The sequence below is a fragment of the Mercenaria mercenaria genome, chromosome 10 (assembly GCF_021730395.1).
Source record: "Mercenaria mercenaria strain notata chromosome 10, MADL_Memer_1, whole genome shotgun sequence".
NCBI classification, from domain to species: Eukaryota; Metazoa; Mollusca; class Bivalvia; order Venerida; family Veneridae; genus Mercenaria; species Mercenaria mercenaria.
In genome coordinates, this window is record NC_069370.1 from 37,752,520 (window position 1) to 37,776,490 (window position 23,971).

A 23,971-nucleotide genomic window follows, 5' to 3' on the forward strand; every position below is an offset into this window, starting at 1 on the left:
TCTGATTGAAATAAAAATCCTGATATGAAACTGTCAGTTTCTAAATTAATCTTCGCTTACGCTGTCTGAGTTTTGATTAACATGCTAAAAGATTGAAATACGAATAATTTACTCTCCATCTTATCATTCATTCATTGTCATTTAACCATTTTAAAACACTTAAGCGAACTGGTTAAAGAAAAGGTTGAGGAATCTTGCGTGTCAAGGTGTGTGCAAATAACAAAAATAAATCGCACATTTTTGACAGTTGAGGACTTTCTTCATCCAATACAAGGATCATATTTTGATGTACTTAAGAAAACAATTGGACAAATAATCAAGCTGACACTTTCTCTAAGTACAGACAATTTCATCTTTGTGTCTGCCTTTTTTCCCCAATAAAAAATCCCATATGTATCTACTTTTGTTTACCTCTGGTCCCTTCTTTCACGCATTCGCATGTCAAAATATGTATAATCTTTAATCATTGTTCTGAAAAATAGACGCAAAATAATTGATAAATTATGATGATTACATCCAGGTATTTAAAAACGTAAATTTACTTTGACATAAAATTTGCCGTAACTGGAAACTACCTGTATACCGAGTCGTCTGCTCTCATTCGGAAAAATCCGGAAAATTCCGAGTCGGCCCGAGCCTTCATTTTAAAAGTAATAGTGACGTTATAAAACACCCAAAGGTTAAGTTAAATAAAAAAAAAATTAAAACTATTTTTGCACAATTGAGTCGAGCAATAATTATTCTGTAGAACATCACCGAAGCAAAAACGATTATTTTCACCGATTTTCGTACTTTGAACAATATACAAACAAAACTTACCCTAAATTTTAGCAAAAAAAATAGACATCTACAATTGACGTCAATGGAAAACAAGGGTGGTACGTTTAAAAGTCCAAAGCGTAAACTTACAACATTTAAAATCATATCATCATTTAGATGAAAGATTAAATCAACGAATGCCACCGAAGCAAATTCGTTATTTTAAAACATTTAAAAGATATAGCGAATAAATCGAACTTATCCTTCTTTATTTAATGTGTCAAAAATCGATAATACCGATTATTGGAAAAATTGAAAGTTCAATATGAACGTCACTGGCAGCAGACCAGAAAAATACTACCATTCTACAGGTTATACCCTGCCATTAGGTATACTACGAGATATGTGTGTAACAGATCCAAATATTTTTTGTAGTCGTCAATGAGACATGCCTTAACCCTTAGCCTGCTAAATTTCTATAATGGACTGGTCCGTCATTCAATTTTGGCAATATCATTTATAATTACTAGGGGTGTTTACTGATAATTTACTGACTAAACAGCGAACAGTGCAGACCATGATCAGACTGCACAGATGTGCAGGCTGATGTTGGTTTGCACTGGTCGCAAAGGCTGAATCATTTGCCGCCAGCAGGCTAAAGGTTAATAGCCATAGCAAAAGCTTATAAGTTATAGAAATAAAAACAATAGCTGCTGGAAATATAACATGTATGAAGTTAAATACTGTTTATAATTAATGCTTTATCAGATGTGAAAATACCTATGTAAAAATCAAATTTCATGAAGTTACCAAGTACAAATTTAAATCAGTTTCTAAATATTACATGTCTCCACTAGATCAATATCAAACTCATCTCTTTTTATGTAAATGTTTAACAGATTAAAACTCAAAATTAACAATGAAATATAAAATATAATATAGTTAAACGTTTATTATATGATATATCATGGTTTATATATGATCAGTTTTAAATAGTTATGTCTTTCCCCTAAAGTTGCTTTATTCAATGTGCAATTTATTAGCTGACATCCGAATGCACATGTAAAATAAAAACCCTCAAATATCAATAAAAATAATAATTACCTATTACCGCGTTTACCGAATTTAGCATGCAAAGGTAAATCATTATATTTTTAAGGCGTTTCCTTATAATAGTTATAATTATATTGCAATTGACGCATATTTTACGCGCAAATATGAGGTGTAGCTAAAACCATGACAAACAGTAAATGGCATTATTTAACCCATGATAGTGGTCGCGTTTGCCTTAAATTCAATACGCTGTGAAAATGCATATTTCTTCATTTTATTAATAAACTTTACAATAATAGTGTGTTTGAGGATTTAAATTTAATATTTAGGGATTTTCAAAAAGGTTTGCATTTTTTTCAATAATAATAATAATAATAATAATAATAATAATAATAATTATAATTCTGATGATAAAAAGTAAAATAAGAAAATAAACAAAAGCGTAAAAGTTCAATCAAATTTCCAAAAATTAATATTTTTGCATAAAAATCCAGTTTCATGTATAAAATAAGGATAAGACTTGAGCATTAAGTTATATTTCAAACTTCGTAGCTTAATTAAGAAAACTTTGTAGAACCAAAAGAGAACGAATAGTTAACTGGTATATGTTTGCAAATGTTAAGGTCTCAATATTTTACATATAGCTAGAGCACGGCATGGCATGGCATGAACATACATTTTTTTTTCATTTTGAGCTGGCTGACATGAAGAATGTTTTTGTTATGAAAAGTTTTATTGGACTCTTGCGTACTTTTTTTGTTCATTAATGTCTTGTCTGTTCTTTCAACTCGTTTCATGCAGTTACTAATTGAAAAGTTTATACATACAAAAAGTATTTTGGAGCTAGAATGTTAAACTAGAATTTCGAACTAGTTTGAGGTTTGCAAAAACCCAATTTAACAGTCTGAAACTGCTAAAGAAAGTGGGTTTTAAGTCAATGTTGTCAAATTATAACATTTTTAACAAAACACTTATTTTTCAGTAAACTGCGGATGTTGGCACTATATAATCATTTGAAATATCATTTTTAACGTCATTTGAATTGTTTTCAGCAAACGCTTCTCTTAATTTAATTTTTCTTACTCAACAATTTGTTTCATTTTATTGGCGAAGCCACTCTAAAATAGCATTCGTCTATCTTACTAGGCCTACTGTGTCTACAGGTTTTGGCCTACGTGGCTGAGTGGTTATGATCACTTGCTCCATACCGATTTTGGTTCTTAATAAGTGAAAAAAGGAAGGCAGCACCGTATAAGCATTATCTAATATCCCATGGAAACTAAAACCTGCTGTGACATGGAATTTATTTACCAAGGAATAAATACTAAAACCATTTTAGACAACAAATATAGTATCATATTTTGTAAAAGATCTAAAACAGACGGATTGAATGGTATGTTCGTGTCACAAATTAGACTTTGATAAAGCAAAGTATTTGCTCTTCCGAAATAGTTGACTTCTGCACAACACTACAACTTTAATATAGGGGATTTGTATTTATTTTACTGCAACATCTACAGTACATGTATATCGAGCGACCTTCATGTGAACATTTTTGAAATTTGGATTTTAAGGCATCATCTTGGTTCTTAGTATGATCTTCGACAGACTTTTAGATGAAAAACACGGATACTTGGAAGAAAAGAAACTAAAACCAATCGAAAGCATCCAAGTTAACAAGTTTTTCGTTAATTTCGCGGATTACCATTTTGTTGTGTAAATGTCTAGTTCAGTGTTTAAATAGTTAATTATGTAAACCACATAATCAGTGAAAATGCTTCAAAGTCAAGAAATAACCTATCAACCTGAAGGTTCACCATTGTTTCTGACTCTTCTTCGCGAATTAAAACAAACTTCAACCATATATTTAATAGAGACTCGCTGTAAATTCATAATAGATATAAATAATATCTGTTTTGAAAGTCCCGTTCCTGTTTGTATTTTCTGTGAGCTAATCGCCCTTTCCGCCAGCGGTTTAATTTGTAACGAAAGAAGAAACCAGGAATCATGACGTTTTTGTTTTTGGTAAATGTTCGGAGTGTTGTTTTGTAGTTTTGCGCTAGGTGTAGGCTGCAATTTTTTCTGCTCTACAAAATTATGTCATTTTGCAAAAACTAGTGATTCTAGATATTGGATTTCTGGCTCAGTTTTTTATATATAAACTGGTGACCAACGAACTTCAGAATTTATTTTATGCAATTATCTTTGAATTAATGAATAACTTTGATTGGATTATAGATTTGTGCCTAGGAGATGAACAATACCGAATGAAGAAACATTAGCTACGCTGAATAAAATATGATCTTTTGAAATACAGATGTAAACGAGCTGGTCGCCCGAGCTGATGTTCACTTAACAAATTTGACCCAAAGTAAACTAGTTCATACATTCATATTAAATGCCAACAGAAAAAATCAATTGAAACGTTCGAATTTGACCCAAATTAAACTAGATCATTCATTCTTATTAAATGCCAACAGAAAGAAATTTTCAACTGTGAACCTAAGGTCTGTGCGAGGAAAGTCTGCTGACCTTCTCCAGCACATATTGGAGGAGGGTATAGACCTCTCTGTGATCACTAAAACTTGGCTACACCCGGAGGGTGATGACATTGTCAGGGGAGTATTGCTTCAAGGTGGTTACAGCTTCGATGATGTCCCGAGACCCGACCGTAAAGGTGGAGGATTTGTCCTATTATACAGAAACAATCTCAAAGTGTCAAAATGCCCAGCAAAAACCCTTCAGTCCTTTGAATCTACTGAATGGAAAGTATGTAGTCAATCGTTCATCCTTTACATCTTTGGAATATATAGACTGCTGTATTCGGCGAGACATCTAGCGACTCAGGCTATGTTCATGACATAATTCACTGAGTTTCTTGAAAAAATAACTACCAGATCTGAGTCTCTGGTGCTGTTAGGTGACTTTAACATCCACATGGAAAAGAAGTTGATTGCTACACCAAACAATTCCAGCAGTGTTTGAAATCTTTTGGACTGAATCAACATGTCAATGCTCCAACACATTCTGGTGGTCATATTCTTGACCTGATGATCACAAAGCTAGAAGTCAAACGTGTGAATGTCTCAGAACCTTTGTCAGACTATAACATCTCTGGCCACTGCTTTGTTAGTTGTAACATTGAACAGTGTCGTCCTCCCTTGATCAGGAAAGAAATCAAATCTCGCAATTGGAAATCTTTATCCAGTGACATAATTTTCACAAGCAGAATTCGGACAATTAAACAACATTGTAGTGAGCTCGTCCAATGTCAATGATCTTGTGTCTGAAATCACAAGAATCATGCCAGACATTGTTCAGAAACTTGCCCCTCTAAAGAAGAGAACTATTCTCTGTAGACCGACAGTTCCTTGGCACTCAGGGTACTTAAAACAGCTGAAACAGCACAAACTGAAATAGTACAAACGATCAATAGAGAAAATCTTTATGAATGACAAATCTGACCTGTCAAAGTAAGTATATAGTGGTGAAAGAAACATATATAGTGCTGAACTTTCTAGGGCCAAGGATGAGTACTACCAGAACAATATTGGAAAAGCAGAAGGAAACATCAAAAAGCTATATGCTGTAACATCAGATTTACTGGCACGGTCGAAGGACAATCCTCTTCCATTACACACAAGTGCAGTATCTTTGGCAAATGACTTTCTAAGATACTTTGCCGATAAAATAATCAAGTTGAGAAATGATCTTGAGAATATACCATTTGAAACACACAGCAATGGTAATTCTTCCTTCCACTTGTTCTTTTTTCCTACCGGAATCCACCTGTGATTATGGATACATTTACTGCGTTCAAACCACTTTCCGAAAATGATATTGTTAACATGGTGTGATTCCAACTAAAAATTCACAACTTGCTCCCGTTGTGACAGAAATTGTAAATTGATCATTGCTATCTGGTGAGTTCCCTGAGGAGAGGAGTGGAAAAGTGCTGTGATTAAACCTTTTTTGAAGAAGAAAGGTCTCCCACTGGAACTGCATACCTATCTCCGGTATCAAACTTTACATTCCTCTCCAAAATTCTTGAAAAAGCTGCACTAAACCAAATCAATAAGCATATTGAAGCTAACGATCTCCTCCCAGCTTACCAAATTGCTTATAGAAAATATCACCGGGTTGAAACAGCGATGGTCAAAATGTATAATGATCTTCTGGAAACCATAGATAAAAATCAAGTAACAATCGTGGTCATGATCGACTTGAGTGCAGCGTTCGATGCCATCGATATCCCGATACTGATTCAAATCCTTCAAGATGAATTTGGTATACATAGCACTCCTTTGAAATGGATAGAATTTTATCTCATGAACAGAACAATGAAAGTATTAGTAGAACAGTCAGCATTTGACACGGACAAACTGAGGTTCGGTGTCCCGCAAGTTTTTGTGCTTGACCATTGATCTTTACACTGTATATATATCGGCTCTCAACCGAGTGGTGCAGAAATATCCAAACGATTTCTATAGATACGCGGATGACACAAGACTGCGTTAAAAATTCAAGTGGGAAACCCCAAAATGAGACAACTGTTCTTCGACAACTTGACAGTTGTCTCAATGAAATCACAAAATGATGACAACCTTAAAACTGAAAATGAATCGGTTTAACAGTCTAAAACTGAAATAATTATGTATGGAACCAGACAACAGTTAGCAAAATTGATTATCACAAGTGTAAACGTTGGTGGGTGTGACGTGAAATGCGTCTATCATGTCAGAGATCTGGGTGTAACCATGACCAATACACTCAACTTTGACCATCTCATCCAGAAAAAGTGTCAGCTAGCTTATGTGCAGTTACGAAACCTTAGAGCTATACGGAAACATCTCCACCAAACTGAATCATAAGTGCATGGATTGGTTCATTCTCGCATTGACTTCTGCAACGGTTTATTTACTGAAATTCTAGCCTACCAAATCAACAAACTACAGCGAGGCCAAAATCATGCCGCTAGAGTAGTCATAAATGCTTCCTATGAATAACCATGTGCTGAACTTCTGAAAGAATTACACTGGCTTCCAGTTAAGACTAGAGTCATATTCAAAGTTCTAGTAATAGTCTTCCGTGTCATCAACTGTACAGCTCCAGTATATCTGAGGGAAATGTTTGTACCTATTCGGCAACGGTACAGACGACGAACACAAAGTGAGACTAACTCTAACATCCCTAGATGGCAAACAAAATTAGCAGACAGATCTACGGCCGTCGTTGGTCCAAAATGGTGGAACGATCTACCAAGCTATCTGGAAGACATTAAGTCTGAAACCAGCTTTAGATCAAAACTGAAAACACATTTGTTCAGTCAGTTTCACGAACAATGAATATTCTCTCGTTAAATACAAAATATCAGTAGTGGTATAAAAATAGTATTCATTTATGTCTAAATCTGAGTTCTAGAATCCTGTTAATATTTTGAATGTATATGTTTTAAATGTGTATTATGTTATTGTAAAGCAATTTTTTTAAAAACATTTTGCGCTATATAAATGCCATGTATTTGTATTTGTTTCCATTGTAATCCACCGATTATGTGATATTTACAGACATAATAACTATTAACGGAATTCAACATTTTGGTTACATGTTTCTAGTTTTCGTACCAAGTGCAAATTTGCTTAGAGGTAAGGCATACTTATTATGCCGCACAGAACTTTTACCGTGTGGGATTGAAACAACGACAGCAGTAAAATTTCTTTTTTCTTTTTACATTTCTACGTGCGTTTATCGCAACGAAAGAGAACTATCTGAAGCCAGTATTGCAGATGAAACACTTTAGTTTCATGTCAAAGACCATGTAACTTAAATGTATACATGATGATGTGTGCATAAACATATAAATAGAAAGTTAGTAATGAAGTTATGCCATATAAAGACATGTATTAAAATGCATTTCTACAAAGAAATATATGGGAACAGGTAAAGGAAAAACTATAAGATTAATTTGAAATCAAACTTCATGACGATTAAAGCTCATAAAAAAGAGGAAGTGTTGATTTTCTACTGTTCTCTGCATCTTTTTCTGCCATAAATTTACTGAGAAGTTATAATGAAAGACATACTCAAATTTACTTGTCAAATAATGAAGCGGTTATTAATGTTTTATCAATTTTCGTGAAATAGACGAGGCCTCGCCTATTTACGGTTGGGATTGCATCTACCGCCTCGGCGATGCGTGAAGAGATAATGTGTCTATCACGTTCGTTTGCCTAGATCTTTAATTGGTACTTAAATCATAAAGAGTTTGGGCGTTGTAGCCTTGAAGCAAATGTTATAGGGTTAACAAGGGAGTTTGTATGCGATAGACGCACGTATAAGGTGGAGCTGAAAATTAATCAAAATGAAAAAGATAGTATCTAATTTACACGAAGTATTGAATGAAGCTTATAACATAGTGCGCTTATCAGATTTGATACAGCTGGGCGTCTTCAGTTTGATTTGAGATTTTTTATTGATCCATGCGACAATTGTTTTTGTATGTGCGCACACTGTCTATGTGATGTGCGTATGTGAGCAGTCGAGCGAAGAGAGTTGTATCTTAGACTGTGGTTTATGTTGGACTCTGTCTTCTCTTTTACTGTTGGTCGCGTCCAAAATAATTCAGTAATTGTTTTACCTACTAATTATATATATTTCCATTTGTATTTCAGGGGAAGCTGAACATAACATCTTCAAAGAAAACAAGAATTCATACTCTGCAATTCAGGAATTGCAAAGGAAATATTCTGCAAGTCAGAAACTGTAAAAGCAGTATTCAACACGTTGAGTTGGCTTACATTTTACTAACGGTTTCAGTTGAAAACATTCAAAGGTCGTACCTACATTTGCAGCTAGACAGATCTTCATTGCAGGTAATTAAAAATTAGAGTACATGTTGATTTTATCCAACCAACTAGCGTATGTTACAACTTGACTAAGCAAAAAATGCAGGTTCAATTTTCACTTCGTAATGAAAAGTGCAAGTCTTTCAGGTCCTCCTGGACCGATTTAAGTGGAAATAAATGATAAAAATATTGAACGAATGGCACATAAATGGCAATAGCAATAGCTGCAAAGTACGGCATGTAAGACATGTTATTGTTACCATGTAACAAATAAGAGTGTTAGATAAATATATGGTAACATACTCGTACAGCGTAACAAAGCATCATTATAACAGACTTGGCTTGATTGAAAGAGATAATGAACAACTTTCGCGATACAGTTTCTAACACAGACTTCAGTAAGACATCGTTATAAAATAACACTAAATGGATTCCATAATCCCAAAAGATGTAGAAATTATGTTAACGACTGCCCAGCTTAAATGAAAACATGATGCAACACTTACATTTGTACAATAATTGTCATGTTTATTTCTTTTAATTGAGACAGATATAACAGAAGGTATTTTGAGCATCATACAAACTAAATTCGATATGAAAGCAGAGAAAACATTTTGTGTTGGAAAGTGACGATGGAATATTATTTGGAAAAAAGACACTTTAAACAAACAAACAAATAACTGAAAACGTTAAAATTTTATAAAATTTTACAGCATAAACTGTTATGTGATTTGTATATTCAATCAAATACTCTATACGAATAAAACAATGCCGAACAGAACACAGAAAATATGTTAGATCTTCTCTCTGACAGTAGTATTTGTGTACGCTTATCATTCCAGTTCACAATGTCTCAAAACAATGCAAATGCTAAATACTCTTTTTCTATATTACTTTGACTTTTTAGCTTGTGTAAGTTTGTTTGCGAAGTATCTAAAGGACTTAAACCCCAGCATTTTTATTTGTATGCTCTCTATTTTGGCAAACTTGCCAACTATTTATGGGTGTGATGTTGTAATGAGGTGAAAAATTGATATGTATTGAATATAAGCGTAAAGCGAAACGCATATTATAGGTATACACCCTACTGTTCATACGTCAATGCTTTTCAGTTTATTACTTGCATATAAAATAATTGTGCATTCGAGATCATAAAACTTTATAGGTGGAGTCAAGGTCAACAATCTTTGAAAGAAGAAGCAGTATATATATAAATATGCGTTTTAAAACAACAATATTCTGCATTTATATCACTATATAAAGAAAAAAAATCAAATTTATACTTTTAATAAGACACGTGCAGCTTCTACATTAGAACAAGCGAAAGTCTTTACTTTAGAAATAAACTGATGTTGACCGTCCCTGTCTGCATTAAGTTATTATATTTATTTCAGAAGGATTCAAATGGTGGAGATGAAGTCATTGAGTACCACTGTATGCCTACTGGTTATACTGTTTGCTGAAAGCAGTGAGTACAGCCTGTATTTATAAGATGTGTCTCAGCTTAGTCTTTACTACAAAAGCGTCAAATACCTTCCGTTATATAAGGTAGTGGACCTGTAATGACGCCCGGCAATTTCCGTGTGATTACGTATTCCCGTAAGGCGATTCGGCATTCTTCGGACGTTAATTCAGCTGAATGCGAAAATAATTTTTTGTAAAATCGAAGAATGCCACAAATTGCACACGGAGAATACTTAATGACGTGTCTACCGCTTTAAATACAAATATCTTCTTGATACTTAATTTAAAACTTGTTCTTATTTAATCTATTCTCATCACCTACTTTAATGCCATTTTTTTTTCTCCTAAAACAAAACGCGTTTCTTATATTCGGATGTAATATTTTCGTACATTATAAGAAGATATAAAGCTCAACAGCAAAATTAATGTAAACGTATAACAGAAAAAAACGAATTTAAAACAACTGAAATTCATATTTTAAATGAGTTTTATGTTTTGCAGAATCTCAGTCCTCCACTTCTAGTCAAACTTTACTACTGGGTGATGACAACTCCATCTATATGCCTGCCACCTCATCATATTCTGATGATAACGAAATATACGGTTCGGGTGACGATACCGAATCCTTTACAAACAGTGCAACCTCGTTTTCAGTTCAACCATCTTCTACTGTGATGCCATCTTCATATTCTTCAAGTACTATTTTTTCGTCCGAAATGTCGATGACATTTAGTTTGTCAGATACATCATCAACGGCGACACCAACAGCACAATTTACGTCATCTCCTTCATCATCACCTTTATCTTCTTCATCATCACAGTTTACACAATTCTCAACTACATCAACATCAATGTCTGCTACGGCACAGTCATCAACTACATCAACAACAACGTCTGCTACGACACAGAGAGGTAACTGTCAATGATTTCTAAGCGGGATGTGTTAAGGGCATTCATGAAAAAGCCATGATGTCATGATATTAACAGAAGAAGTCCAAAATCTACCCGAACGCCCGTCATAAAACTATCACTTTATATATCGATTTTAATCATATATACATGTACTATATCCGCTGACTAATTGCGGGATTTTAGACCTATATGCTGACCTTATTAAAGAAGAAATGGGATTGCAATCAAATTCCTCTCGGATGACGCTTATCCTTTGAACTTACGATTCTACCCCTTAGTTGTTACGGTAAACATAGCATGTGCATGCTGTTTCTGAGCTGATTACTGCTTTAAGTTTCAGTATTGAGAGTATATCATTTGAGGCTTCAATCATGAATGTTTACCGATCTATGTTCAAATTTCCTTTCTTGTCCTAGTCAGGCATTTTCATCACTTGACGTTATAATAAGGTCACTTGCCCGTCACCTACATGCGTTCGCAAACTTTCTTGGGGTGTAAAATTCTAACGGAAGGCTGGTAGTTCTACCTAGATACCCACTTTTGCCTGAACTGCAAAAGCAAAAGCTTGAAAAGTGCCTATAAGACCTACATTGTGTCGTTGTGACGGTAAACAAGACAAAAACAAAAAAGTTAACTGATAGACTTCGGAAAATCGAGGTCTGCTACTAAATAAAATTACAGTAAAGTTTAGTCATACCTTCAATCATTGAAGAAATTATTGTAAGACTGAGATTGAGTACTTATGTTTTAACTTCAGGTCAACAACAAGCAAATGTGGCTATAACCTTGGCAAGTCCTCCCATGAATCAGAGAGATGAGTTTGAAGCTGATACTCTAAGAGGGGTAGAGTACCTTTTAAATTGTTCTGAAATTAAAAACAACAACAACAACAACATAAAAGCTATGAACTATAGAAAACCTTGCATATTGACTTTCCTCCCTTCCTCCCTCATCAAATAAGAGAAATTCAGTTTAAACGGTTTTTCAGTCAATAAGGACTGTGTTAATCTACAGTATTGTGTTTAACAGTTTCGTTTCTCGTAAAGGTAAAGCAATACTAACCTGTGCATTTCTTTTAAAGAAACTACGCTGCAAATCATAGATATACGTGTAGCAAACTCTTGTCAAAACTTCCTACATTTTATGTAAAGATAGTAGCTTTGACTTTCAGCTATGTGTTGAGAAACAGGTTACATCCTCGAAAATTTACTTGAATAAACGAACATCTTTAGGTCGCGAAGTTCAGGTCTTTTGTCTCTATATTACAGTTACAAGCATATTACAGAAGACAGATGGGAGAACACACACACTTCAAATCGCTGGTTGTCGCCAATTTTATGTAAGCCACTTTCTTATTTTATTTTATTTTATTTTTTGGCCTTCCCGCTTGTTTAGATTGTGTTAATGCATTTATTTATTCTGCAGTCGTGTAAATATCTTTTCGAAAGATTGCGAATGCGTTACAAAAGTATAATTACTATATTATACGAGTTCTAAGAATTCATTTTACTGTCTTTAATCTGAAATATTATCACAAAAAAATTACAGTAAGTAGCAAACTAAAACAGCATATCGATCGATTCTTAGCGTTTTTTTATCGAAATAAACTAACACAATATCCGCTCTAACCTCTAAATATGCCACAATGCTGAGAGCCTGTTTGACATATTTGACATGTTGACCATATCTTGTTATGAATCATGCGAAAAACAGGAAAACGAAAATTAAATCAGTTACAAATGATATTATGTTTCAGTTATGTTTATTTTGCATGTTTGCATATTTTTGCAGCATAAGCAACAACTGCATTCGCTGTTTGTAACTTGGCAATGGATTAAAAATAGCAATTGTAATTTCAGGTATTGGAATTATACAAACCCAGCGGGACAAATAAGGTAATTAGTCTTTCACATGCCAGTATGAGCAAGAAAATAACAAAACGGAATGAACATATTTGAATTAAGGTCTAAACTTGAGTTCAAATGTTAATAAGGATTATCCCGATGAAAGTGAAACTGAAACTCATTTTATTACATGTATAACATTTCAAACCCTGAATGTAATGACCATAAAGCAGACCTGAAATTCGTAAATAAACAATATTACGTTTATTAGGATTACTGGACTCAGCGCTATTAATGGTCTTTGTAGAATAGAGGTCTGGTTCAGCTGGTGCTATGTATGCCTTTTTAGAGCCTTTGATGAGCAGACCCGTCCAAACCACAAACGCAATTACTTTGCTTGTTGCATTTATTGGCTATCAAAGGGTCTTTTTACAGTTTGTTTTATTTATTTATTTGAAAATGTAAACTTTTAGGTATTTACCTCACTTCCTCTTAGAATAAATACCAAATATAGAATAAAAATAATGTGAAAAGATTATTTAAAAGTATAGAACGCAACCTCGGTTTGATTTTGTCTTTTCATGTGAGGTACATCCCTCATGCCCTCTATCAATCTACGGCTGAAGCGGAATTCTATTACATACGCTATGATCCCAAAATGAACAGAAAATATAACAACACCGAGTTCATGCACACACATGTTAAGTACATTAGCTTAGGTCATTGTGAACGCGGGATTGTTTGGCAAATTGTTTCAAGTTATTAGTAGTTAACTAAATTGAAATTAGACATTTGTAGTGTCTTTATTTTAACATTTAATTTCCTGTTCCTTTTTTTTTATCAAGAGATGTCTCTTAGTGTAATAAACAGGGTGATATTTAACAGTATAAAATTGGTGTCCCTAACACTGAGAATGCCATGGAAGATTTTCCTAAAGTTCATGGTTAACATAACATTTAACTTTTCAGTACCAGGGTGACAGTCAACTACACAGTATTTCTTGATAACACTACGGAGGCTATGGGAGAGTTTGCAGAAGCTCATGGTGAACTTATAACATCTGAACATTTCACCGCTCTAGGGACAAACCAAGTAGTGTTAGAAACAACTCTTCTAGGAGAAACTTGTAAGTACTTACCTTCTTAAGTTTGTGTGTCTCGTTAAAATAACCAGCTTGCTTTAAATTTTATTATCTGTCACAATATCATAAGTCTTGAAAACTATCATGCAAGCCCAATGAAAACTGATAGACAATTAAAATTTTCTTTTGATTAAGACACATAAAAACGAAAAAATCAACAACAAAAAAAAAAACAAAATAAAAAACAAAACAAAACAATGAAAGCAATAATTTCTGTTTTATATACATACTAATTTCTCATGCTCAGATCCAGTTCTCATGAACGCTAATCATTTAGGCATAGACTGAAGAATAGATTCAATTTTGTTAACATTTTCTTTTCAAAAGTGTTTAATGTTCTTGAAATCAGCGATTACAAGTATAAAACATACTTTTAAATTCTAAAGCTTTCATAGGAATTGTTTCGACTGATGTTAAGAGTTATGGGTCTTTGTCTTGCCTGTTTTATGAATAAAAGGTAAAATGTAATGCTGTATCTTTCTCTTAAAAAGATTCCAGATCAGGTGTGGCTGGATTGAGAAATGTATCCTGTAACATCTTTGAGAATTCAATAAACGGATGTCCCGCAGATACAGATTGTGAAGTAGAGGATGATACAACAAGATGTGTGTAAGTAACCATGATTTTGTGGTACTGAAGGTCGTTAAGTACTATACAAAAGTATTTTCCAAATTTTACGAAATTGTAAATTTACAGTTTTTTATGTTATTGTAATTTTAGCATATCTACATAGTCTTTAATATATTTCTCAGTAGACATTAAGTTGCAAAACATATAGATAGATTTTAAGTCTTTTTGTACCTTTTCATAAAAGGCTCCAAAATTTGGTGTAGTATGTTGTAATGATGTGGAATTTGTAAGTTTATTTTTACTATTTATAGATTTGATAACGTTTACATGAATAGTTTGCAAGTCACTTAAATGAAACATTATTCAAATGAAATTCTATTTCTTTTTTGCAGACCCCGAAACAGAGGTAGTGAGTCAATTTAACAATTTATTAATATTTTTCATTTGATTTTAAAAGTTCGTAAGTATACTTTACTAAATCTAAATCATGGAGGTTTGGCGAGTATAGTTAGAGGCCAAGTTGTTTTTGATAGACACGCACGTGCATCTTTGTACATGACGGCAATGGTCTAATAGATAAATAAAGGCCACTTCTTATACGTGCAGAAGTTTGAAAAGTGCCTACAATACCTATTTTTGTCGGTGTGACGGTAAAGAAAACAAAAATAAAAAGTAAACTGATAGACTTCGGAAAATCGAGGTCTGCTACTTTTCAAAATTACAATAAAGTTTAGTCATACCATTAATCATTGAATAAATTATTATAAAACTCAGATTGAGTAATTATGTTTTAACTTCAGGTCAACAACAAGCAAATGTGGCTATAACCTTGGCAAGTCCTCCCATGAATCAGAGAGATGAGTTTGAAGCTGATACTTTAAGAGGGGTAGACTACCTTTTAAATTGTTCTGAAATTAAAAACAACAACAACAACATAAAAGCTATGAACTATAGAAAACCTTGAATATTGACTTTCCTCCCTTCCTCCCTCATCAAATAAGAGAAATTCAGTTTGAACGGTTTTTCAGTCAATAAGGACTGTGTTAATCTACAGTATTGTGTTTAACAGTTTCGTTTCTCGTAAAGGTAAAGCAATACTAACCTGTGTATTTCTTTTAAAGAAACTACGCTGCAAATCATAGATATACGTGTAGCAAACTCTTGTCAAAACTTCCTACATTTTATGTAAAGATAGTAGCTTTGACTTTCAGCTATGTGTTGAGAAACAGGTTACATCTTCGAAAATTTACTTGAATAAACGAACATCTTTAGGTCGCGAAGTTCAGGTCTTTTGTCTCTATATTACAGTTACAAGCATATTACAGAAGACAGATGGGAGAACACACACACTTCAAATCGCTGGTTATCGCCAATTTTATGTAAGCCACTTTCATATTTTTTTTTGGCCTTCCCGCTTGTTTAGATTGTGTTAATGCATTTATTTATTCTCCAGTCTTGTAAATATCGTTTCGAAAGATTACGAATGCGTTACAAAAGTATAATTACTATATTATACGAGTTCTAAGAATTAATTTACTGTCTTTAATCTGAAATATTATCACAAAAGAATTACAGTAAGTAGCAAACTAAAACAGCATATCGATCGATTCTTAGCGTTTTTTTATCGAAATAAACTAACACAATATCCGCTCTAACCTCTAAATATGCCACAATACTGAGAGCCTGTTTGACATATTTGACATGTTGACCATATCTTGTTATGAATCATGCGAAAAACAGGAAAACGAAAATTAAATCAATCACAAATGATATTATGTTTCAGTTATGTTTATTTTGCATGTTTGCATATTTTTGCAGCATAAGCAACAACTGCATTCGCTGTTTGTAACTTGGCAATGGATTAAAAATAGCAATTGTAATTTCAGGTATTGGAATTATACAAACCCAGCGGGACAAATAAGGTAATTAGTCTTTCACATGCCAATATCAGCAAGAAAATAACAAAACGGAATGAACATATTTGAATTTACGTCTAAAATTGAGTTAAAATGTTAATAAAAATTATACCGATGGATGTGAAAGTGAAACTCATTTTATTACATGTATATCATTTCAAACCCAGAATGTATGGACCATACAGCAGACCTGAAATTCTTAAATAAACTATATAACGTTTATTAGGATTACTGGACTCAGCGTTGTTAATTTTCTGGTCTTTGTAGAATAGAGGTCTGGTTCCGCCGGTGCCATGGATGTCCTTTTTAAATCCCCTGGTGAGCAGACCCGTCCGAACCACAAACGCAATTACTTTTCTTGGTTGCATTTATTGGATATGGAAGGTTCTCTTTAAAGACTTATTTTTTGATTTGAAAATGTACACTTTTAGGTATTTACCTCACTTCCTCTTAGAATAAATACCAACTATAGAATACAAAACTGTGAAAAGATTATTTAAATGCATAGAACGCAACCTCGGTTTGATTGAGTCTGTTCATGTGAGGTACACCCTCACGCCCCCTATCACCGGCTTAAGCGGAATTCTATTACGTACTCTATGATCCCAAAAATGACCAGAAAATAAAACAACACCGAGTTCATACATACACATGTTAAGTACATTAGCTACGGTCATTGTCACCGCGAGATAGTTTAGCAAATTATTTCGATTTATTAGCAGCTAACTAAACTGAAATTGGACTTTTCTAGTGTCTTTATCTTTTCTGTTCCTTTGTTATCAAGAGATACCTCTTTAAGTAATAAACAGGGTAATATTAAACATTATGAAATTGGTCCCTAACACAGAGAATGCCATGGAAGAGTTTCCTACAGTTCATGGTTAACATAACATTGAACTTTTCAGTACCAGGGTCACAGTCAACTACACAGTATTTCTTGATAACACTACGGAGGCTATGGGAGAGTTTGCAGAAGCACACGGAGAACTTATAACATCTGAACATTTCACCGCTCTAGGGACAAACCAAGTAGTGTTAGAAACAACTCTTTTAGGAGAAACTTGTACGTACCTGCTTATGTTTATGTCTCGTTAACCGTTACCCTTCTAAATTTCTAAAATGGACTGGTCCGTCATTCAATTTGGATAGTATCTCATATCATTCGAAGGGGTGTCCACTGAAAATTTACCGACTGAATAGCGATCAGTGACTGCAAGGGTGGGAAGGCTGATCTTGGTCTGCACTTGTCTCAAATGCGGTATCACTTGCCGAAAGCAGGCTAAAGGTTTAAATAACCAACTTTCTTTAAATTCCATCAAATGTCGCAATATAACAAGTCTTGAAAATTATCATGCAGACTCAATGAAAAACTGACAGACAATAAAAATTTTCTTCATAATTAAGACACATAAAAATGAAAACAATCAATAAAAGCAATATTTTTGTTTTATATGCATATGTATTTCTTATGCTCAGATCCAGTTCGCAAGAACGTTAATCATTTAGACGTAGACTGAAGAACAGATTCTATTTTGTTGAACTTGTTCCATTTAAAAGATGAAGTCGGCGATTAAAGTTATAAAACATACTTATAAATTCTAAAGCTTTTATAGGCATTGTTTCGACTGATGTTAAGAGTTAAGGGTCTTTTACTTGTGTTTTTTCATAAATAAAAGGTGCAAAGTAACTCTGTCGTTTTCTTAAAAAGATTCCAGATCAGGTGTGACTGGATTGAGAGATGTATCCTGTAACATCTTTGAGAATTCAATTAACGGATGTCCTGCTGATACAGATTGTGAAGTAGAGGATGATACAACAAGATGTGTGTAAGTAACCATGATTTTGTAGTACAAAAAGTTGCTAAGTACTATACAAAAATGTTTTCCAAATTTTATGAAATTTTAGTTTTACATTTTTTTCATGTAATTGTAAGTTTAGCATATCTCCTGCAAATATTAATACAGTTAGCTTACTATAAAAATCATTCATATGTTTCTCAATAGACACTGATTAATATTTTAAAAGTTGCAAAACATATAGATAAATCGTATGTTTTTGTGCCTTTTCATACAAGGCACCCAAGTTTGGTTTAGTATGTTGTAAATGATGTGATTTTTTTTTTACTATTTATAGATTCGATTAGGTTTACATAAATAATTTGCAAGCCACTTAAATGAAACAATATTTAAATGAATTTTTATTTCTGTTTTGCAGACCACGAAACAGACGCGGTGAGTAAATTTAACAAATTATTAATATTTTTAAAAGTGCTTAAATTTCTTTACTAAATCTAATCAATGGCGGTTTGGCAAGTACAGTAAATGACCAAATTGTTCTCGTTAGACACGTAATTTCTAGAATAAATGAATAAATAACGGCCACTTAATCTAGAGGTTGTGTGTTCTGGCTCACACCTCCTTCTAGTTCTAACATCGTAAATGGGTTTTCACATGAAGATTTAGGAGATTTTTTATACAGATCGATTTTTAATAATTGCTAAATAAATATATGATCATACAATATATTAAACATGTAAATTTATTTTCAGATGACTGGGCATTTAAAGTTGGTTTAGGAGTAGGAATACCGCTCTTTGCTCTGTTGTGTGGTATTATTTGTTGTTGCTGTTATATATGCCTGGCCAGGCGAAGAAGACGGCCAGTAGAACGAGATGATGAATCGTACGTACAGCCTTTTAATTCTCTGAAACACAGACTCATAAATTAAGAAACTTGATATCTCGAACTCGTATATCTCTAAATTCCGGGCATCTCGAAGACATTTCCATGTCCAGTCCGGAAATTACGTGCACAAAATATCATTTTAAGTCGAATTTGGTTATCTCGAAGTAAAACGCTCGATCCCATGTAATTCGAGATACCGACTTTCAAGTGTATGGATTGCTTTTCAATTCTAACATTTCCAAACATAACTTCATATGTCGAGGAAAATGTAATGTAATCATTCATTTATAGAATGAGTGAACATTTTCAAGATCTGCTTATCAGTGCATGAAATACATCGTTAATGAAAGATTTTGAAACATATAAATGAAATATGCTGATTTTTGTTCACACTCTAAAAGCGTTATAACGCCTTAAAACTTGTTGAGAGGGAAAACCTGGGAAAAAGTAAATCAATAATATTTTATAAAAATTTAATTTAATGAAATACATGTATATTTGAGATCATTTCATTTCCTCAATAACAAATGTGTATTGTAGACGGGCTAATAATAAAAAGAGTATCTAGAAAGAAATACTATATTCCAGTTGAGGTGAATTGAGATCGCTAAGGGTTCAAAGTGTTTGTTTCTTTAACATTCTGCATTATATTCTTTTGTATTTTCTAGGTCTATTAAGAGCGTGTTCGTCTTAAGAAGAGTGATACCAGTCAGGTTCTACACAGTAGGGCGAAATTGGCCTTTATATGGGTCGTACTATATGGAATCACAGCCACCAAGTACAACTTGGCCTAACCCTGAAACACGGAGTGTCACCGATAGCGACGTGTCAGCTGAGGATTCTAATGATACAGAAGAAGATGATTCAACACACAGTGGTTTTCATTTCGGTGAGCCTCAGCTTGGTCGCAGACAGCTTTGAAGACATAAATTCTTACCAAAGATACCGTCCATAGTGAATTATCGGCCAAGAAGGGAGACAAGACAAAGCAAACGATAGTGTAATTTCCTCTTCAAAGTTATGCTCCTTTGTCAACTGTGATAATATAGTGTTGCTAATAAGTGAATGGCCATTGTCATTGATAAACACTATTGAATTTTACATGTACACGCAACGGCATGATGTTGAAAATAAGTGGAAAAATTTGAAGAGAAGTAGATGTACTTGAGTCATATGTTTATTAAATTTCAATTGACATTATCTATGAAATAACAACCTATCCTTGCATCCTTTTACCTTGATGATATGATGGACTTAAGGTAAAATAATCTTGATTGGACTAATTGTGTTTACTCAAGAAATAATGTATCCCACGCAGTGATTTGTGATTTGTCTTTGAATAAAATCGTTATTTGGAATTCAGATGAGAACAAATTGTATCACAAGGGCGTGGCCCGATAATACGCATTTGAACGACAACAATGCCTTTATTTAAGAAAACATCACTGTTTGAGATTAATCATTTTGAATCAAACATGATATCCGAGATTATCATCTACATTCTTGACGAAATGCACAAAATATATATCTGTATTGTGTTGTTTTCTTTCCCAGTGCACCGCTATGACGTTTGACGCTTTGACGTCATAATTGTGACATACAAACGGTGATGTTTTGCATAATAACATAGTATCAGTATTCATTGTTCAATAGGAAAATAAATCGGGTTTTGTTGGAATTTTGAACAATAAAGGTTAATAATGATTGTAGTGCTGCTTGCTTAATAGATATTTATATTAAGGAAGCAAATGGCAATGTAATAAGATATCACATTCAATTTAGAATAGGGCTAGCATGAATGGCGTAGAAATGCAACAAGTAGTTCATAAAGGATGAATTATTTATTTTGAATTTTAATGTAAAAATGTAATAATCATGATGTTACGGGTCAAAAATATATAAAATTGAAAACCTAACTGTCTTTCGTGTTTTATGTTTGGTTTTCGTTAAAGATGATTTAGACCCTAATTCATATTTAATTTTTTAAAATTCTTTTTGGAGGGGAGAGGGGGTTAACGTCGTTTTTCAACAGTATTTCAGTCATGTAATGGCGGGCAGTTAACCTAACCAGTGTTCCTGGATTCTGTACCAGTACAAACCTGTTCTCCGCAAGTAACTGCCAATTTCTCCACATGAATTATCAGAGGTGGAGGACGAATGATTTCAGACACAATGTCTTTTATCAAATCTTCACGGAGAACATACGCCGAGCCCGGGAATCGAACTCGCGACCCCGCGATCCGTAGACCAACGCTCTCCCTACTGAGCTAAGCGGGCGGGCTATATTTAAAAATGGGAATAGGTCCTTCAGAGTATATATGTAAATATAAAATTAACAAGTCTGTGTGTACAGACTAAAACACTACAAACCTAATACAAGTACGGCTAAGCACAGTATAAATGTATACTACCACAAAAAACTGGAAGCTTATTTTTCATCAAATGACTGTTGTACATGGCATCTAATTGTAGTTGCATGTGGATTTATAAAATACTTCTTTTTCGATCCCGTCCCAGTGTTGTGCAGTTCTTTTCTAGGAAAGTCAAAGTAATTAAAGTCACTTGTCGCTAATATTTGTTGTCATGCACAGTCCTTGCCAGAGTGTAACGCGTAAGTTTATGCTCTCTGTCAGGTGTCTTATTACAGAAGCGAGCACAGTCCTAAATATTATTATAAACAGCAGTAATGCGATATTTCAGTGTCTTTAATTTTATTGATTTGACAAACTAGGCTGGTGTGATAAAGCATCGCTATTGCTTATATCTTAAGAGGAGCATATTATGTCAAATATCTCCTGTCGATAAAGCTCACTGATTTAAGTATTACGTAAGAATTAACAATGGTCATAATTTTGGGATTGCACTTTTATCATTTCTTTACCCGAATTGCATGTCTTTTAATTACAGAAGCGTTCCGCTCACTTTCATTTTGTTTACTGTGACTGAAAGTCAGCTTGCAACGTCATATTTATATACGGTATTGTGTTTCTGGGTGTTCCGAGTTCAAAACAAGATTTGCCTTGCATTTGGATATTCTGTGTGGCTTAACTGTGTTTACTGTTGCATCATTACGGCCATCTTGTCTGACTGGCAGGTTAGATAATTCGGCAAGTTTGTAAGAACCATCTTTTGCCATGACAGAGGTTTAGATGTTGAAGATTGGAGAATTGGAGATCTTGAGTATACTTTTCCGTTCATTAGCTGCAAGGAGTTGGTCTGACATGGCATCGTGCAACTTATAAGAGCCTAACGTGACTGCAAGGCCCTATTGGTGAGTATTGCTTCATCTAGATCGACTAGTTTTTTTATCCATTATCCCTTCTTTTACTTAAGTACTTAAGAAGTAAAGTCTTTCTCAATCTTCCCCCTCCATAACACAAAACAAAACCTTACAACTTTTCAATGTCAAAATTTCTTATCAGTAGGGTAGCAATGTATTTATTCTGGGTTGCCAAATGATTTTTATCATTACAATGCACTTTAACTGCCGCACAAGTATTCTCAACACCTATAATATATACTGATAAGGTAGCAATGTATTTATTCTGGGTTGCCAAATGATTTTTATCATAACAATGCACTTTAACTGCCGCACAAGTATTCTCAACACCTATAATATATACTGATAAAAGAGTTCCACATTTGATCAAACTGTATAGAAGAATAGGGAGCTTTGACGTAAAAACTAAATGCGGACTTTTCAAAACCATTCAGAATAACAAGAACTTATCTAACAAATGTGCCCTTTTCTACAGGGCTCTATTCATGTACACTCTTTTGGCCATTTATATATTTTGAATATGTTGATACAACCTTGCGCTCAAATCAATATCTTTGTACGCATTAAGGATAGAGCTCATTATGACAATCATTTTTCATGTGATGATATAAAGATAATCAAATGATATACGATGTTTGTTTTTATATTTAAACTAGCGTCTCAAAATTTAGAACATGCTAGTTTACATGCTATTTTGGAAATTAAACTTCTGAGCGTTACCAATGGAGTAACAATGAACCAAGGTTTGTTGTTGTGTAATCTGGTTACTTCCATCGTCACCTGTAAAATATTTGGGCGAGCAAGTTTTTATGAGATCGGTTGTATGTGCTTCCATAGTTAAGTACTTCATTTTCGCTGAAGGATATGGCAGTGTGTTCTGCTTAAAATCGCACAACAATGCGCTGAAACAACAGTTACTTTCTACATAAGATATCACGACCTGATAGGCAAACAGACATTCCGAGCGAGGGGCATTGGTTTAACATTTTGAATTCTGCTTCTTTTATTGAGCATTAAGAGTGAGACCAGTCCCACTACCCTCTTCGACTTTGAGGTATCCAATGTTCCTCAATTATTAAAATACGAATACTTGCTTATTTTATCGAATCCCGGTTAATGCAACTGCACAAACGGAGATGGTCAAGTTATAATGGCATAAACGGGTTGGCTGATAAAGTGTTTAAGGTGTAGGCCGCTAAACACAAGGTCTTGTACTGGTTCTTTTCAGGAATCGGACTCGAGTATTTATCAAATACGTTTGACGCTTTCCTCACAATCGAATTAAATAAATCAGAATAAACTAAAATATAGTATAGACCATGTTTGATAGCCCTTGTATTGATGAAAATACAAGTCATCAATGGAATGCCTATATTTCTAGATCTTATTACAGTAGTTTTCAACCTACAATCAGAATTCAATATACTTAATAAATAATCATAGTGATTGTTTTTCATAGCTTTTATTATCACTCTTTGCGACAACGTTTCGGCCTAGGTCCTT

The 23,971-nt window shown here is 33.7% G+C and overlaps 1 protein-coding gene across 2 annotated transcripts; it reads left to right on the top strand.

The window, feature by feature from the left end:
* Window positions 1–1,999: 1,999 nt before the first annotated feature.
* LOC123561871 (uncharacterized) lies at window positions 2,000–21,103 on the top strand. Of its 2 annotated transcripts, XM_053552798.1 has the most exons (18): window positions 2,000–2,155; window positions 8,484–8,684; window positions 10,052–10,125; window positions 10,623–11,033; window positions 11,791–11,876; window positions 12,302–12,372; window positions 12,893–12,928; window positions 13,846–14,003; window positions 14,510–14,627; window positions 14,981–14,994; window positions 15,389–15,474; window positions 15,897–15,967; window positions 16,475–16,510; window positions 17,410–17,567; window positions 18,213–18,330; window positions 18,719–18,735; window positions 19,053–19,185; window positions 19,857–21,103. In XM_053552798.1, the coding sequence occupies exons 3-18, from the start codon at window positions 10,062–10,064 to the stop codon at window positions 20,107–20,109; spliced, it is 1,830 nt and encodes a 609-aa protein (XP_053408773.1). In that variant the 5' UTR covers window positions 2,000–2,155; window positions 8,484–8,684; window positions 10,052–10,061; the 3' UTR covers window positions 20,110–21,103. The 2 variants fall into 2 exon arrangements, with proteins under 2 accessions (XP_053408773.1, XP_053408774.1); XM_053552799.1 differs by lacking the exon at window positions 2,000–2,155 and having other exon boundaries at window positions 4,324–8,684.
* Window positions 21,104–23,971: the final 2,868 nt, after the last annotated feature.

Coding starts and splice junctions, on each gene's coding strand:
- LOC123561871 (XM_053552798.1), top strand. CDS start 10,062: ATGGTGGAGATGAAGTCATTGAGTACCACTGTATGCCTACTGGTTATA. Junction 10,126..10,622: donor TATACTGTTTGCTGAAAGCA/GTGAGTACAGCC, acceptor TATGTTTTGCAG/AATCTCAGTCCTCCACTTCT. Junction 17,568..18,212: donor AACTCTTTTAGGAGAAACTT/GTACGTACCTGC, acceptor TTTCTTAAAAAG/ATTCCAGATCAGGTGTGACT.